At 38.0% G+C, this 17,162-nt stretch overlaps 1 protein-coding gene across 1 annotated transcript in view; it reads left to right on the top strand.

The window, feature by feature from the left end:
* The window catches only part of CLSPN (claspin), a 34,578-nt gene extending 19,682 nt beyond the window's left edge, over positions 1-14,896 (top strand). The window contains exons 10-25 of the mRNA XM_079130017.1: positions 973-1,229; positions 2,466-2,644; positions 2,737-2,801; positions 3,339-3,538; positions 3,868-4,022; positions 4,811-5,037; positions 5,812-5,923; positions 7,862-7,937; positions 8,336-8,436; positions 10,542-10,706; positions 10,810-10,931; positions 11,486-11,613; positions 12,089-12,194; positions 12,791-12,873; positions 13,070-13,231; positions 13,548-14,896. Coding sequence (XP_078986143.1) covers positions 973-1,229; positions 2,466-2,644; positions 2,737-2,801; positions 3,339-3,538; positions 3,868-4,022; positions 4,811-5,037; positions 5,812-5,923; positions 7,862-7,937; positions 8,336-8,436; positions 10,542-10,706; positions 10,810-10,931; positions 11,486-11,613; positions 12,089-12,194; positions 12,791-12,873; positions 13,070-13,231; positions 13,548-13,658 — 2,249 coding nt within the window. The 3' untranslated portion in view covers positions 13,659-14,896. The remainder of the gene's footprint in view (positions 1-972; positions 1,230-2,465; positions 2,645-2,736; positions 2,802-3,338; positions 3,539-3,867; positions 4,023-4,810; positions 5,038-5,811; positions 5,924-7,861; positions 7,938-8,335; positions 8,437-10,541; positions 10,707-10,809; positions 10,932-11,485; positions 11,614-12,088; positions 12,195-12,790; positions 12,874-13,069; positions 13,232-13,547) is intronic.
* The last annotated feature ends 2,266 nt before the right edge of the window (positions 14,897-17,162 follow it).

Raw genomic sequence — 17,162 nt, 5'->3', positions numbered from 1 at the left:
TGAGGATGCACAATTCCTTACAGTGGAATTATTGAGTCAAATTTTGATATATGTCATTTAATTGTCCTTTAAAATGGTTGTGCTAATTTATACTCTAATCATAGTAAGAATTTGTTTCCCCCTTTTTAAAAATATTTTTTTAGTTGTAGATGGACTCAATACCTTAATTTTGTTTATTTATTCTTATGTGGTGCTGAGAATTGAACCCAGTGCCTCACATGTACTAGGCAAATGTTTTACCACTGAACTACAACCCCAGCCCTCCCCTTGTTAATAATAACGTGTATTATAAAACTTTTAATTTTGTCAAATGTAAAAAATTATCTTATTTTTATTTTTTAATTAGATATTAATTAAGCATTATTTTAAAGTTTTTATTAATCATGTTTCTTTTTCTGTTAACTACCTGTTCATATCTTTTGTCAATTTTACTCTTGTTTCTTTTTCTGTAATACAGGTAAGTTTATCAGTGTTGACTGTCATAGGCACTGAACCAGAGATTCTTAAAGCCCCATTCCCTCCTTTTACCTCCTTTTAAATGATTATTTTATAATCCCTGTTGTAGAAGTTTTCTCTGATACTTCAATTCATGGTAATTCCTATGTGTTAGAATAACAAAAACCTAGGATACTAAGGTCTTTTTGTGAATGTGTGACAGTTTGGGAACTGAACTCAGGGATGTTGCCACTGAGCTACATCCTTAGCCCTTTTTTCCCCCCCATGTTTTTATTTTAAGACAGGGTCTTACTAAATTGTTGAGGCAGGCCTGGAACTTGAGGTCCTCCTGCCTCAGCCTCCCGGATCACTGGGAATTACAGGTGTGTGCCACCATGCCTGGCAAGTACTAAGGTTCTTGATTTTCCCTTTGGGATATGACTAGAACACTTCTAGGATTACCTAAAATGCCTACTTAATTATTGTATTATGAAGTTCATCATTATGTCTAAAGCATTTCAACATATTTCTGTTCAGGTGAAAAGTTGCAGGTGCTAAAAGCTAAACTGCAAGAGGCAATGAAACTCCGAAGGTTTGAGGAGCGCCAGAAGCGCCAAGCATTGTTTAAATTAGATAATGAAGATGGGTTTGAGGAGGAGGAGGAGGAGGAGGAGGAGGAGGAGGAGGAGGAGGAGGAGGAAATGACAGATGAATCTGAGGAAGATGGAGAAGAGGAGGAAGAGGAAGAGAAAGCAGAGGAACTAGAGGAAGAGAAGGAAGAAGGCAATCAGGAGGTTTCTGACCTTTATGTAATTTTGTTACTTGATCATAATAAATAAAGATAATCAGATATAAATAAAAGTATAATCATTTTAAATTATATAAGAAATTTTAGTGATATGGAAATGGTAACTAACTTCATGTATATCTAAATCTTAGTGACTTTAGTTCTCTCAGCATCACTGAACACCTGTAGTTCACAGAGCTGAATCTTTGGCTTCTACTTGTTAGTTTAAGTATTTTAAAAATAATGCTAATGCTGGGCTTGGTGGTGCAAACCTGTAATCCCAGCGGCTTCGGGGGCTGAGGCAGGAGGATCTCGAGTTCAAAGCCAACCTCAGCAAAAGCTAGATACTAAGCAACTCAGTGAGACTCTGACTCTAAGTAAGATACAAAATAAGACTGGGGGTGTGACTCAGAGGTTGAGTGCCCCTGAGTTCAATCTCTGGTATCCAAAAAAAAATAAATAAAATAAAATAATTAATTATTTAAATAAAAGCTAATACTGCAAATGGCTTTATATTAATATTAACTTTATCTTTGCCGTTTATTTGGTGTTCTCTATCCAGATCTTAATCTTGGTTTAGGTCTGAAATAAATGACCAGGCAAGCAGGGACTTTCCTAAATTCATATCATTTTTTTGTGAAGGAAGTATTTATAGAAGGACTTTTTGTCCTTGGTCTGTAGTATTGTTTTCTGCCCAGGAAGAATAGGTGATTATTGTTAGATATGAAAAAACTTTCTGGTTTTTATACTGGGTCCTGAGGTTACTTGAAATATGGGTTAATATTTAATCCTGGGTCAAAGAAAAAGAAGCAGTGCTAAACTGGGCAGCATACCAGTCTGTGTTTGGTTGTAGTCAGTAGTCATTCTGCAACTGTAGTCTAATTATTTAACCTCTAATTGCCTCAGGAAAATGATAATGAAGATTTCTTTCATAATCATATAGCAATTTGGGGAGGGTAAAGATAAAATAAAAGAGCTCTAAATGTGTTAAGGTATAAGTATTGCTATAGCTTTGTTTTGGAATGTCCCCCAAAGGCTTTTTTTTTTTTTTTTATTGTAAACAAATGGAATACATGTTGTTTCTCTGTTTGTACATGGAGTAAAGGCGTACCATTTGTGTAATCATAAATTTACATAGGGTAATGTTGTTTGATTCATTCTGTTATTTTTTCCCTTCCCCTGGATTTGCTTTTAAAATTTTTTATTTGTATTGTTCTGTTTTTGGGTTGTATGATTGGTAAAGAGTGCAGAATTCCTTCTCGGTGGTGAAGATCTGGAAGTCAAAGATGAGAAAGAAATGGATAAAGATAATATTGATGGCAGTAGTGAAATTGTCAAGTCTGTCAACCTTCTCTCTGTTCCCAAACCTCTCTCATCAGATTCTACCTTACTTCTATTTAAGGACAACTCTTCCAAGATGGGGTGAGTAACCCTAAGGAAATAAAAAATTCCCTTGAATTTGCCCCTTCAGTAAGAAGTGGAACAGATACACAGTTTACCTTCTTATTTTATAGTTACTTTCCTACTGAAGAAAAGTCAGAAGCAGATGAAAACTCAGGCAAACAGCCCAGTAAACTGGGTAAGTGATTCTTACACAGAACTCAACTTTGCTTTGGTCCTCCAACTTTGATACTTAATGACTACAATTCCATGAAGTTTCCCTTTTTTGAATCTAGAGACTTCCGAGTCTTACTTGTGGCAATGAGAGGAGTTTATAAATGAGAATAATTTTCTTGGTCCATTTTTTCAAAACTTACACAAATTTTCCTCATAGTGCAGCATGGATGTTTAGTAGCCCCTTAGTGAATGCATGTTGATTGAGTGAAACATGAATTGTTTCTGTATGTAGGCCAAAGGAAGTTATATAACTGGACAATGAAGAGTGACCATAGGTATTTAGCAGGGTGAAAAGAGAAATTTTCGATGTCATTTAGCTCATAGTAATAAATCTGACCATATAATGCTAATAGTATTGTTATTTAACTTAATGATTGAGAAACTATGACTAAAGGGATTTGCCTATGAATTTAACCTGTCAGTTTCATTCTCAAGTCTTTTCCTAAACCCACCCTTTTTTCTGCAGTCTTGCACTTAAAAGATGTTTCTCTTTCTTTAGATGAAGATGATTCATGTTCATTGTTAACAAAAGAGAGCAGCCACAATAGCAGCTTTGAGCTGATTGGCTCTACAATTCCATCCTATCAGCCTTGCAACAGACAAACAGGCCGTGGGACCAGTTTTCTCCCTATAGCAGGAGGATTCAGATCTCCTTCTCCTGGGCTATTTCGAGCCAGTTTGGTCAGCTCGGCTTCTAAGGTAAGGTGGTAATAGTTTTTCTTTCCTCTCCTCCCTTTGCTTCCCACATTTCTAAATAAAGTGTGTCCCAGCAAACTAACTCCCACCTCCTTGGTACTGAGCTTATGTGTGTTCAGCTTTAAAAATCCACCCCCCTTATGAATTCAAAACAAGCTTCTTACTTTATTGGAGGTATTTTTCTTTAGGCCTCTCTTTGCTATGCATTTGTCCTCAGCTACAATTTCTTGAGAATATATGAAATATTGCAAATAGCAACTTCTGTTGTTGTCATGACACTGGATGACATTTGTAAAATGTTTTGTTATTGTTTGTTTTTGTTTTGGTGCCAGAGTTCAGGGAAACTGTCTGAGCCTTCTCTTCCCATAGAGGATTCCCAGGATCTGTATAACGCCTCCCCAGAGCCTAAGACACTTTTCCTAGGAGCAGGGGACTTCCAGTTCTGTTTAGAAGATGACACTCAGAGCCAACTGTTGGATGCAGATGGGTAGGTAGTTTTGTGTTTCTGTGGGTGGGAATGGTGCTGGGTACTGCTTAATTTTGTTTAAAAATAAAGTTAGCTTCTGTTACTCCATCTGTGCTTTCTCTTCTGAGAAAGAGAAGGTGTATAGATCATTAGCGTTACATTCTACAAGTTTGAACAAAGTCTGTCCACAAAATAATGTAAATAACTCTTGCAGATATTCTGATCCTTGGATCTCTTCTTATTTGCAGCCCATAGATCTTGAGTTCGAAGGGCATCAAAGTTCTCTGTGTATATCCTACTCATGATTGTTGGATAGAACTGAGAATTCACGAACTGGTGGCACATTATTGGACATGATACCAGTACTACTCTAGTATTATCTGAAGCCAAAAATTATCCAATTATCCTTTATACTTTGCTGTTTTTTTGGGGGGGGGGTGGGATACTGGGGATGGAACCCAGGGATGCTTTGCTACAGAGCTACATCTCCGACCCTTTTTATTTTTATTTTTTAAATTTTGAGACAGGGTCTCACTAAATTGCTTAACTGGCCTTGATCTTGTCTCAGCCTCCTGAACTACTGGGATTACAGGCACGCATGGCACCCAGGCTACACTTTACCTTTTGAATAGCACTTATTCTTTCGCGAAACTTCCTCTACCCTTTTTAGATTAGTGTGAAGTTTGAATCTTTGTTTTCTGGTTTGAGATTCAGCTTCTAACTTTGGTGCTGGAAATGAATTCAGAATTTTTCACCCATTACTTTGCATCTTCTTTAGAGAATTTCTTACATATGCTTCGTGCTTGTAGGTTCTTAAATGTTAGAAACCACAGGAATCAGTACCAGTCTTTGAAGCCTCAATTGCCATTGGCCAGTATGGATGAGAATGCCATGGATGCCAACATGGACGAACTGTTGGATTTGTGTACTGGGAAGTTTGCATCTCAATCTGAAAAATGTCAACCCAAGAAGAGTGACAAGAAAGAGAACATGGAGGAACTTCTGAATCTTTGTTCGGGAAAGTTTACTTCTCAGGGTAAATATCCAACAAAAGGCAACAGGCTTACTACAGCCAAATTTCTTCTCCCCACCCCCACCCCATTTATTTATTTATTTATTTTTGTAGTGCTGGGGTTTGAATCCATGAGTGCTGTACCATTGAGGTACACTCCCAGCCCTTCATATTTTTTGAGGCAGGGTCTTACTGAGGTTGGACTTGAACTTTCAGTCCTCTTACCTCAGCCTCCCAAGTAGCTGAGATTATAGGTATGCACACCATGCCCAGCTACCAGAGCCAAATATATTAAGTCAGTGTCCTTGAAAAGAAACAGGTACCCTCAGGTGAAAAGTTCCCAGAAAATAGGACAATGATGGAATCTCGCATGTTATTAGAATTCACTGTATAGTTCCTGACTTTTAGATCTTTACTGTCTTAGAATGGTAAAGTATCAATTTAAGACTGCTTTAGCTTTATCTATATTATGTCATTTGTACAAAATTTAGAATAATGTCTGAGATATAGTACATTTCATACAAATGTTAACTTATTTTCCACCTGTTCTCATATCCCTTCAATGCACACACCTTCTAGAATGTAAGCCCTGTGAAAGAATTGAGATCTCTTTTGTTCATTACTGTTCCTTGGTACTGAGCACATAGTAAGCATAAATAAGGATTTGTTGAATGAATGGATGGTAAGCTTTTTGGCAAGCTTACCTTAGAACTGTATTAAGCTGGCATGTCTTTAGGTGGCTAGGAGAGGATAAAGTTGTCATTTTTATGGTAACAAATCTTTTCCTTGTTGATGTAGATGCCTCCTCACTGGCTCCACTGGAGTTAAGTAAGCTGGAAAAGGAGAACAGCATGGTTGATCCAATGGAAGAAGCACTTGCTCTGTGCTCAGGCTCTTTCCCAACGGACAAGTGAGTCTTGGATAGGTGGGAACCTGAGAATTCCTAGCCTTTTGATAAAATCCTAGGATCAGGTTTTCTAGGTTTAGTAATAACTGACCATCTTCAGGGCTTAATGTCTTATCAGAGAGTCTTAGAGTGGATTTGAATTTAATATTTGCATAGTAATGAAAACATAGTACTTTGGTGAAAATTAGCATTAAAAAAGGCAAGAATAAGCACATGAAAGATGCTTAACATCATTAATAATTAGGGAAATGCAAAACAAAACCACAAGGAAGTACTGACTTCATTGACTATGATAAAATGTAAATCACAAGTGTTAGACAGAATGTGAACAACTTGGAGCCTTTCTGTCTCTTGGTGAGAACATAAAATGTGCAACTGCTATGGAAAACAATATGATGATTTCCCCAAAATTAAAAATAAAGCTAGGTGCAATGGCACACACCTGTAATCCCAGCGACTTGGGAGGCTAAGGCAGGAGAATCCCAAGTTTGAGATCAGCCTCAGCAATTTCGTGAGATCTTGTCTCAAAAAAACAACAAAGGGGGTGAGGTGTAGTTCAGTGGTATATCTCCCCTTGGTTCAATCCCCAGTATTTAAAAAAATGAAATAATCATCATCATAAATAGAATTACTATCTGATCTAGTGATTCCCTATCTTAGTATAGACTCAAAAGGAGTGAAAACAAGAACTCAGATATTTATACACCCATGTTCAAAGCAGCATTATCACAATAGCCAAAATGTGGAAGCAGCCCAAGGATCTGTTGATATATGAATGGATAAACAAAATGTAGCATATGTACACAATGGCATATTTGACTTTAAAAAGGAAAGAAATTTGACACATGCTACCACATGGATGAACCTTTAGGATATTATGCTTAGAACAATAAGCTAGTCGGAAAAAGAGAAATGTTGTTATGAGTCTGCTTATGTAAGGTACTTAGAATAGTTAAATTTATAGAGGCAGAAAGTTAAATCATAGTTGCCAAGGGTTGGGGGGAGGGAGGAAAGGAAAGTTGTTTCATGGGTATAGAGTTTCAGTTTTTATTTTTCAGTCCTGGGGAATGAACCTAGAAACACTGTACGACCGAGCTACATACCATCCTTTTTAATTTTTATGTTAAGACAGGGTCTCCCTGAGTGGCTGAGGCTGGCCTCAAACTTGCAGTCTTCTTGCTTCAGCCTCCCTAGGATTATAGACCTGAACCTCTACCTTTGGTTAGAGTTTCAGTTTTAAAAGAGGAAAAAAGTTGATTGCTTGAACAACAATGTAATGTACTTAATTCTACTGAACTGTATAGTTAAAAATGGTTAAGAGGGTAAATTTTATGTTATATGTATTTTAGTACAGTTACATTTTTTTAAAGGAAAATATCTCTCCTGTTTCTTGAAGATATTATTGGTGTTGATAAAATATTTTAAATCCTTAACTTAGCCTGCTGCTTCTAGTTTGCTTTCAAAAGTTATTTATTGCTGGGTGCAGTGACTCACTCCTTTAATCCCAGTGACTTGGGAGGCTGAGACAGGAGGGACACAAGTTTGAGGCCAGCCTCAGCAATTTAGCAAGGCCCTGAGCAACTTAGTGAGACCTGTCTCAAAATAAAATGTAAAAAAGGGCTTGGCAATGTAGTTTAGTGATAAAGCAGCCCTGGGTTCAATCTCCAGTATCAAAAAAAAAAAAAAAAAAAAAAAAAAAGCACACACACAAATGTTATTCATTTAAACTCTATCCAGGCACATACCTGTAATCCCAGTGACTCTGGAGGCTGAGGCAGAAGGGTCAAAAGTTCAAGGCCAGCCTGGGCAATTTAGGGAGATCCTGTCTCAAAATAAATAAAGGGCTCAGGATGTAGCTCAGTGATAGAACGCTCTTGGGTTCAATCCTCAGAACCAAAAAAAAAGCTCTAACATTTATTGATTCATTGATGTGCATTATAGGGAAGAAGAAGAAGATGATGAAGAATTTGGAGACTTTCAGCTTGTCCCAACTGAAAATGAATCTGATAGTGATGAAGTGAGTATGAAGGGAACATAACTGAACTCCATGTGTTGCTGCCCTTAGAGATTTTTTTCTTGTCTGAGTTCTTGAGATTTCGAAGTTTAACATTTTATCAGAAGCAATATCCATAATGAGGCATGTGGGCAGAAGTTTCTAAATCCTGTTTTTTTGGGATAATTTTTTGTGTGTGGTCCTGGGGATTGAACCCAGGGCCTTACACATGCTAGAGAAGCACTCTGCCACTGAGTGGTACCCCAGCCTCTAGGTATTTTGTTTTGTTCTGTTTTAAATAGGAAAAATAACACAAAATTTATTATATATCTAAGGCACCAGAGTATTAGACTCCTATAAATCCATTTTTGTTAAGGAGACATCTTACTCTGCTTAACTGAATATGATAACTGATTTTGCAGGATGAACACAGTGCCTCTGGTAATGAAGATCTGGCACTGGAAGACCATGAAGATGATGAGGAAGAACTCCTAAAGCAATCTGAGAGGTTAAAAAGGCAAATGTAGGTATTATGTCCATTCCTTCAACTGCTAGAAAGTTCCCCTGATAGTTATGTCATGCCACTTTTTTAATCTGAATTTACTGGTTGTAATTCTATTTTTGTGGTTAACTTAGTTTAAACAAAATTCTTCTTCCACATGACATCTCTTGAGTATTTAAAGATGGTCATGTTTTCCTTAAGTCATGACTGTACTAAACATTTCCAATATCTTCCAGTACTAGTGACATTTCTTGTGGCACTGCTTCCTGTCTTGTGTCCTGGATTTTTTTAAAATCTATTTATTTATTTATTTATTTATTTATTGGTAGTTATAGATGGACAGCATGCCTTTATTTTATTTGCTTGTTTTTGTATGCTGGACTAAGGATTTAACCCAGTGCCTCACATATGCTAGGCAATCTGCTACTGAGCCACAGCCTCAGTCCCTGGCTATTTTCTTAAACTGAATGTATACTACTTATAATAGGGCCAAAGATCTTAAGAACTGATCCATACTCTAGATCTTGAGGATCTATCTAGTGGATAACTAAAGTCCTCTGGACTGGACTTCTTTTCTATGAATTGCTGTCATTCTGTTTTGTTTTGTTTTGTTTTTCATTCTAGTCTTGGGCAAATGATCCACTTTATTTTTGGAATGTTTGTTGTTCTGATCATGAAAGTGAAACATTTATTTTAAGAGTATTTAAAAAAATATAGAGGGACCTGGGCACAGTGGTGCACACCTATAATCCTAATGACTTGGGAGGTTGAAGCTAGAGTATCACAAGTTTGAGACTAGCCTCAGTTACTTAGTGAGCCTCTATCTCAGAATTAAAAAGGGCTGGAGATGTAGTTCAGTAATTAGAGCCCCCACTGGGTTTAATCCTCAGTGGTAAGACATACACACACATAATCAATCAAAAAGAATAGTTTGGATCAGTAGTAGAGCATTTGCCTAGAATGTGAGGCAAGATTTCCATAAAATGTTGCTCATGTCTACTGTCCAAAATATATATGAAAGTGTCAATGGTAGTAATTTCCTCTTAATATTTTTATGTAGGGGCTGGAGTTGTGGCTCAATGGTAGAGCGCTTGCCTGGCATGTGTGGGGCCCTGGGTTTGATACTCTGCACCACATATAAATAAATAGAATAAAAGATCATTGACAACTAAAAAAATGTTTTAAAAAATATTTTTATACATGTGTTTTTTATAGTTGAGATTTACAAAATTTTTCATATGTATAACTTTGCATCTTGTTTTTCCTTCACTTAGCATATCTATAAGTTTCCCTGTGGTGTTAAAAAAATTTCACAATTCTAGTAATAATTTGTTGTTAAATAGTCATGAATGATTTTTGGAATTCACATACAGTATAGTGTATTGATCTTTGGTTAGATTTATGCTGTTGCTTTTAGCCCTTCATTCCATTCTATTAAGATCTGTTTTGGGTTCTAATTTGTCACCTGTCAGCTTTATTATCTTATATAACTTTAGGTTATCTGTAAATTTTTCTAAGGTAATGGTTCTTAAGCTTTATTTTACTGCAGAGTTTTTTGTTTAGATGTAAGTTTTATAAAGTTTAAAAGTTGAACACTCGAAGATAGTGGGTGGGAAGATTGGGAAACTTAGTTACTAGTAAACCTCTGAAGGAATTCCCCAGGAACCCTTGGTTTTAGAGGAACTTAGCTTTAAACAAAATAGACTATAAATCCTTGATAAAAATCAGCCTTCAGAAGACAACCAAAGTTCTTCCTTTTGTCACTATAGATAATAGGACTTTAAACCCAGGATGATTGAATCCAGGGGCACTTGACCACAGAGTTACATACCCAGTCCTTTTTAAAATTTTTAGACAGGTTTTCATTAATTTGCTGAGGTTGGCCTTGGACTTGTGATCCTCCAGCCACAACCTCCAGAGTTACTTGGATTACAGGCATGTGCCACCATACCTGGCTCATCAACTTTAAATATTTTAGAAAACATTATTTTAGATGTTAGCAAAATACATTCTTGTAAGTTTAAGCATATTGCCATTATAGGTGACTGTTCTGTTTTCCTTATTGTGTCCACGTTCTGTGTACATATTCATTATTGTATCTTTTCATCTTCAAAATTATTTTCCAGGAGATTGAAGAAATACCTGGAGGATGAGGCAGAGGTGTCAGGAAGTGATGTGGGAAGTGAAGATGAGTATGATGGGGAAGATATCGATGAATATGAAGAGGATGTAATTGATGAAGTACTTCCTTCTGATGAGGAATTGCAAAGTCAAATCAAGAAAATACACATGTTAGTATCCCAACAATTCTAAGTAACAGGATGCATCTTAAGATAGGCCCTAAAATCAGCCAGAATGGTCCTGGTTTTGAGCACCTTATTTCTTCTGTTGTAGGAAAACAGTGTTGGATGATGATAAACGAAAACTACGTTTATACCAAGAGAGGTACCTTGCTGATGGGGATCTGCACAGTGATGGTCCTGGGCGAATGAGAAAATTCCGATGGAAAAATATAGGTATCTTGGTTGCTATCTTTGGAAACAAATGGTTTCAGGACTGAGAATGTTAACACAGTACTAGAGCACTTTCCTGTCTTATATAAGGTCCTGGGTTTGATCCTTAGCATATACACGCAAAAGAAATAAACAAAAATTGGTTCTGATGTGCATGTTTGTCCAGGTTAAGATGGCAAGTGACAACCAATGGACCTAGCTGTAACCACTATTTTCTTTTTTTGGACTGTGATTGAACCCAGGCATGTTTTAAACACTGAGCTATATCCCTAACCCTTCTTATTTTTTATTTTTGAGACAGGGTGTTACTAATTGCTTAGAGCCTCATTAAATTGCTGAGGCTGCCCTCGAACTTGTGATCCTCCTGTCTCAACCTCCCAAGCCCCTCGAATTGCAGGTGTGCACCACCATGCGTGGCATAACCATTGTTTTCTATGAGTGGGTGGGAAAAGTTTATGTCAATTTACAGTAAATGATAGGGATTTATTTTGTATCTGTCTGATTACCCTCTGCTGTGGGGATTGCAGAATACTGAAAGCCTTAACTTTTTGCTTTAGATGATGCTTCCCAGATGGACTTGTTTCACAGAGACTCTGATGATGATCAGATTGAAGAACAGCTTGATGAGACAGAAGCCAAATGGAGGAAGGAACGTATTGAACGAGAGCAATGGCTTCGAGACCAGGTACAAAGTGCAAAAAAATTCCCTATTCTGACCTTGGTTTATCAAAAGAAGAGGACCCAGTCACTTAACTTACCATGATTGTTTCAAAATCTTGGGCAACATGTTGCTAGCCCCCTTATATACATATTTAGTTGTAGAAGGACACAATACCTTTATTTTATTTTTCTATTTTTATGTGATGCTGAGGATCGAATCCAGGCCTTGCATGTGCTAGGCAGGCACTCTACCACTGAGCTACAAGCCTAGGCCAGTTGCTAACCCTTTTAATCCTTGAGTTTGCTTTCTTGCACTGAGAAGGTTTTGATGGGCAATTGTCTTCATGTTTGTTTGTCCCCAATTTTTTTTTTTCCTAAAGCAGCAAAGACTGCAAGAAAGAAAACAAATGATATCCCAGTAACCTAGCTTCACAACCAGGCTATGCCATTTAGGGAAGTTGTAGAGTTTTGTGTTAATACTGTATGATTTTTATTTTCAGGCACAGCAGGGGAAAATTACAGCTGAAGAAGAAGAAGAAATTGGGGAAGACAGTCAGTTTATGATGCTAGCCAAGAAAGTTACAGCCAAAGCACTGCAGAAGAATGGTAAGTTTATTTCTCTTCAGGGTCTAGCCCCTTGGATTGTTAGTGCTGAAGCCTTGGAGGTGACACAAACCTTCAGGGGCTATTGCAGGTTAGTCATAAGCTTGTGTCTAATACTGGCTTAAAGGAGGCCCCATAGAGGTTGGAAGAGACAAAGTACTTGGATCTCAGATTATTGGGCAGTAGAGGTTGTACTTGTGGATTTATGTAGCTGGTTTTGCTTTATGTTCTAAGACTCAGAGTAATGAATTCTGACTTTTAAGTTGCCTAGAATTTCATACCTAAGTGTTAGAGCTGGGATTTGAACCCAGGTATATTTAACTCCAGAAATGAAACTCTTAAACATGACTCACACTTTTACCAACTCCTGTTTTTTTCTTAAACTATTTTCTGTTAATGATTAAGTGATAAATTCAACTTCTTCGTTTGTCTTCTTGAGGACATGTACTATACTTTCAAAGTCATCATTATAAAATAAAAGGTTCCTTTGGCTTTAGTCATTGATTTTAGTCATTGATGAGGCTTCTTAGCATGTTCATATGTAAAAGTAATCCTGCCCAGCTTTGCCCAGAATGGTCCTCTCTGTCTTTTCTTTTCAGCTAATCGCCCTGTGGTTATTCAGGAATCAAAGCCTCCACTCAGTAATCCTTTTGAAGCCATCAAATCTGGAAGCAATCACCAGGTTGGTTGAAACTTTGTCAGTCTGACAGTCATGGTGTACAGGTTTTAAAGGCCCAGGTCAAGCTAAGGGAATAACCTCTGTCATTAAGGTTGGGAGGTGACCCTTTAATACCTGTAGGCGGGCAGAGAGGGAAAATAACTGTATTCTTCCCTTGGCATTTGGGATTCAATACCAGAGATAACTCTTCATTCCTTAGCTGAAGACAGGTTCACTGCTAAACCAGCCCAAAGCTGTGCTTCAGAAACTGGCTGCTCTTTCCGACCTCAACCCTAGTGCTCCCCGAAATTCAAGAAACTTTGTCTTTCATACACTTTCTCCTGTCAAAGCTGAGGCAGCAAAGGAATCATCTAAACCTCAGGTAAGGAACTTGAGAACTGATATGGTACCTTCCAAGTTAGAATTTATTTATTTTAATTAAAAAACAAAAGTTCTAGTCTAATAACTTATACTACAGTGTCATAATGATGATACTCCCCAATGATGGACAGGTGATTTGCTACCCCCAATAGGTAACTAGCTTTTAAACTTATCTGAAAAGCTTATATATTTTTTTCCTTTATTTTTCTGTTGTTAATCATCCATGATTTAACTGAGTTGTTTAAGAGTTAATTGAAGGTAAGTAAATACCTGTTTGAAGGTTTTAAGCTGGCTCTGACTTCCTCTCTGTTCTTTAGGTGAGGAGAAGGGGCCCATCGTTAATGACATCCCCTTCTCCTAAGCGCCTCAGAACAGAAGATAGCACGCCAGGATTGAAGCAAAGCATCTTTAAATATTTGGAAAGCTAACAACATCAAGGGTGCCAGCACCCTTGCTGAGACTACTTTGAGAAGTTTTGTGGCACTGAAGGTTGGAATTGATGCTCATGCTGATGAATTCTCCTTCCTTCATAATCAATGCATTGTGATTATGAACAGAGATTCCAGTTTTTCTACTACCCGGCTCTGGACATCTCTCCCCTTTCCTAATATTATTTCTTGAGTTGCCCACTAATCTTAATTCTGCAGTGTTCCGAACATCAACTTATGGAATATTTGATTGAAGTCTCACTTCCTTCATTAAACCTTTCACATTTTATTCTAGCAGCTTCTGGGGTTGATTCCTCTTTGATAGAGGTGACTAGAGGAGGAGGAAGTAGAATAAAACATAATGCTACAAAAAATGGTACAAGAATGATTCCTTCACACCTGCAGATCCCTGCCATGGTGACCAGGACTGAGTTAAAGAGAGACTTCTTAAACTGAGGACCTAGAAACCAACTAATACAAATGGACTGTTGTATTAGTCTTGCCCCTTCCATTTTCCTGCCAAGCCTGCCTCAAATTTCTCATTAACCTTCGTTGCCTTTATAATAAGGACTTAAACTGGTACAGATTCAGAAAGACCTTAGCTCTAATTTTCTTATGTGTGGAATGAAGATAGAGTTGGACCCAGTGTCTCCCCATTAGTCTGTGGAGCACAGAGACTTTTCCTGGAACTGAATTCTCAATTTGAAACACTGTTTCTCAAGGACCTTCCTTTTCTGACAAGAAGAAATATAACTATTATTTATTGCATCTCCTGGGTTGAGCATAATGCCCTGATCATTCAGGACATTTTAATATTTCATTACTAATTTTGAGAGACCACCATGGAGTTTAATAAAAATGTCATTGAAGAGAATTCCATCATTCCCCACTTTACGTTACCCTGAGGCTCTCGGAAGTTTAAATTGACTTTCCCCCCTCAAACCTGAACATCAGTGCTGCTTTGGAAAAACATTCCATGTGAATGTTAGTTTCATTCAGGAGCCAGAATTGGGAAATTGGATGAATTTGTGTCAGTTTTTATTTGGAGAAGGGGAACACCAGTTTAAGTGATGAAATTAGGGTATGGGTTTTCTACCGTTTTTTCCTAATACTCAAGTTGCTGCCTTTAACAGAACTCATGTTTGTATATTTGTAAACTTGTAATGCGGGATATGTGTATAAAGTTGTTTTAATATGTATGTAGTTTTTCAATAAATCCCAATGCCTTGAAGACAGGATTTTCTGTTGCTTGAATGCTCATTTTTAGGTCAGTGCCAATCTAATGTTAAGGAGCAGTTCGTTTTTAGGGCATCTCCCTCCCGTGAAAGCCCTCTGAGTCTGGAGTGGGAGGCTGCTGCAGTTGTCTCTTCACTGGCCCATCAGTCCCTGTGAACTGATCAGACTAACTAAACCCTAATAGTCTGGGTTGAGTTCAGGTGAGGAGAGGTTACAGAAATGGTACCTGTTGTTTCAGCCCTTTGAGTGGCACTTTCTCCTCATCCAACTTTTATATTACTTCATTATAACTGTAGTTCTAAGGTGAAGGTTATTGCCTCTTTCTTTGATCTCTCTAAATAGTGATCAAGGTTAAGCAACCCTTGCTGGGCAAAAGTGAACTGGGAAGAAATCTAGAAATTTATCCCTTTTTGCTTCTCCATATGCCTTTTTTTTTGAGGGGGGGTGCGGTGTAGGAGTTGGGGAGAGCAGAGATGAAGAGGATTGGAATTCACCACTGAGGATAAGAAAATCAGTGCCTGAGAAATCTGGGGAGCAAATGGCCTCCATTTGAAGTTCCAGGGACTATGTGCGTTTTTGGAAAAAGAAATGTGGAATCTTAAACTCTAGGTTGCTTTTCCTCGTGCCAGTATAACTGCCATAAGGCAGGCTGAGCCTCGATCTTGTTAATAGGATTGAAATGGAGAGTTTCAACCTGACCCACCTGCCTTTAGCCTGAAGCACTGAGTCATTAGCATCAGCTTTATTTTAGTAAATTGGAACACAGGGCCCACCACTATGACTCCTAGTAGAACTGAGCTCCACTAGCTTTTTTGTGTGTGGGGGAGTATCTGGGGATTAAACCCAGGGGTGCACTACTGCTGAGCTACACCCTCAGCATCTCACTAAGTCACTGAGGCTAGCCTGGAACTTGGCAGTCTTCCTGCCTCAGCCTCCTGAGTAGCTGAGATTACAGCTTCTTATTTGGAGGGATGAAAGTCCAAGAGTTGCCCAGCCCAATGTCACAGGCCTATAATCCCAACTACTTGGGAGACTGAGGCAGAAGGATCACATGTTTGAGGCAGTCTCAACAACTTAGTGATACCCTGTTTGAAAAAAATGCAAGGGGATGGTTAGGGATGTACCTCAGTGGTAAAGTACTCCTGGTTTCAATCCCCAGTACCAGGAGTGGGAGGGGACTTTGTTAGCAGATCTCTAGTCTCATGTCATTTATTCAGTCCATAGTTGCACCAGCCATACAAGGGTCTCTTCTAAAATGCATTAGGTTACAGTCAGCAAAGTGCTAGAGGTAGATTTCTATGGGATCCCTCATCTTTTCAATTGTTTCTCTGCAAACTTACCCCCACTGCAAATTTCTAATGGTCAGTCCAGAAGACTGATTTTTTTTTTTTTTTTACACTAGGGATTGAACCCAGGGGTGCCTTACCACTGAGCTACTTCTCTAGTCCTTTTTCTTTTTGAGATGACTAAGCTACATCTTAGCCTTTTTTATATTTCTTATGTTGAGACAGGGCCTTGCTGAGTTGCTGAAGCTGACCTTGAACATATGATCCTCCTACCTCAGTCTCCCAAGTCACTGGGATTGTAAATGTGCCCCACTACCTCTGGCTCATGATATCTTTTTATTGTATTATTCCTGAGATGGTACTTATCTTCTACCTTTATTTTCTACTCATGGCCCATGAGACAGCCTGAAATATAGTAGTGTTCAGTAAGATTGAATAAATACTATACTTTTCAGAGCCTCTGTTTATATCTGTGAAATGAGGATCCTAATTCATGTCTGTTTTAGAGTTGCTATGAGGTTTAACTTGGAAAATGTATGTGATGAACACATCGGGTCAAGCGCTACTCTGCAGACATTAGAAATTGCCAGTATCACAATAGCATATTTTGCCAGTCATCCTTAAAGGCCCATTGTCTCACAAACACCTTAAACTTAACATCTTTAAGAAAGTGATTTTTATACTGTCATGTACAACAAATTAGAACAAATAAAAACATTTTTTAAAAAAATGATTTTTAGATAGGCGTGGTGGTGTATACCTGTAATCCCACAGGCTGAGGCAGGAGGGTCTCAAGTTCAAAGCCAGCCTCAGCAATGGCCAGACGCTAAGCAACTGACACCCTGTATCTAAATAAAATACAAAATAGGGCTGGGGGATGTGGCTCAGTGGTCAGTGCCCCTGAGTTCAATTAAAAAAAAAAAAAAAAAGTGTGATTTTTTACTTCCCAGAAAACCTGCTTTTCTTCCTGTATTTCCCATTC

Source organism: Sciurus vulgaris, assembly GCF_902686455.1.
Source record: "Sciurus vulgaris genome assembly, chromosome: 1".
In the NCBI taxonomy this organism is placed as follows: Eukaryota; Metazoa; Chordata; class Mammalia; order Rodentia; family Sciuridae; genus Sciurus; species Sciurus vulgaris.
This window is presented reverse-complemented; position numbering and strand designations above follow the sequence as displayed.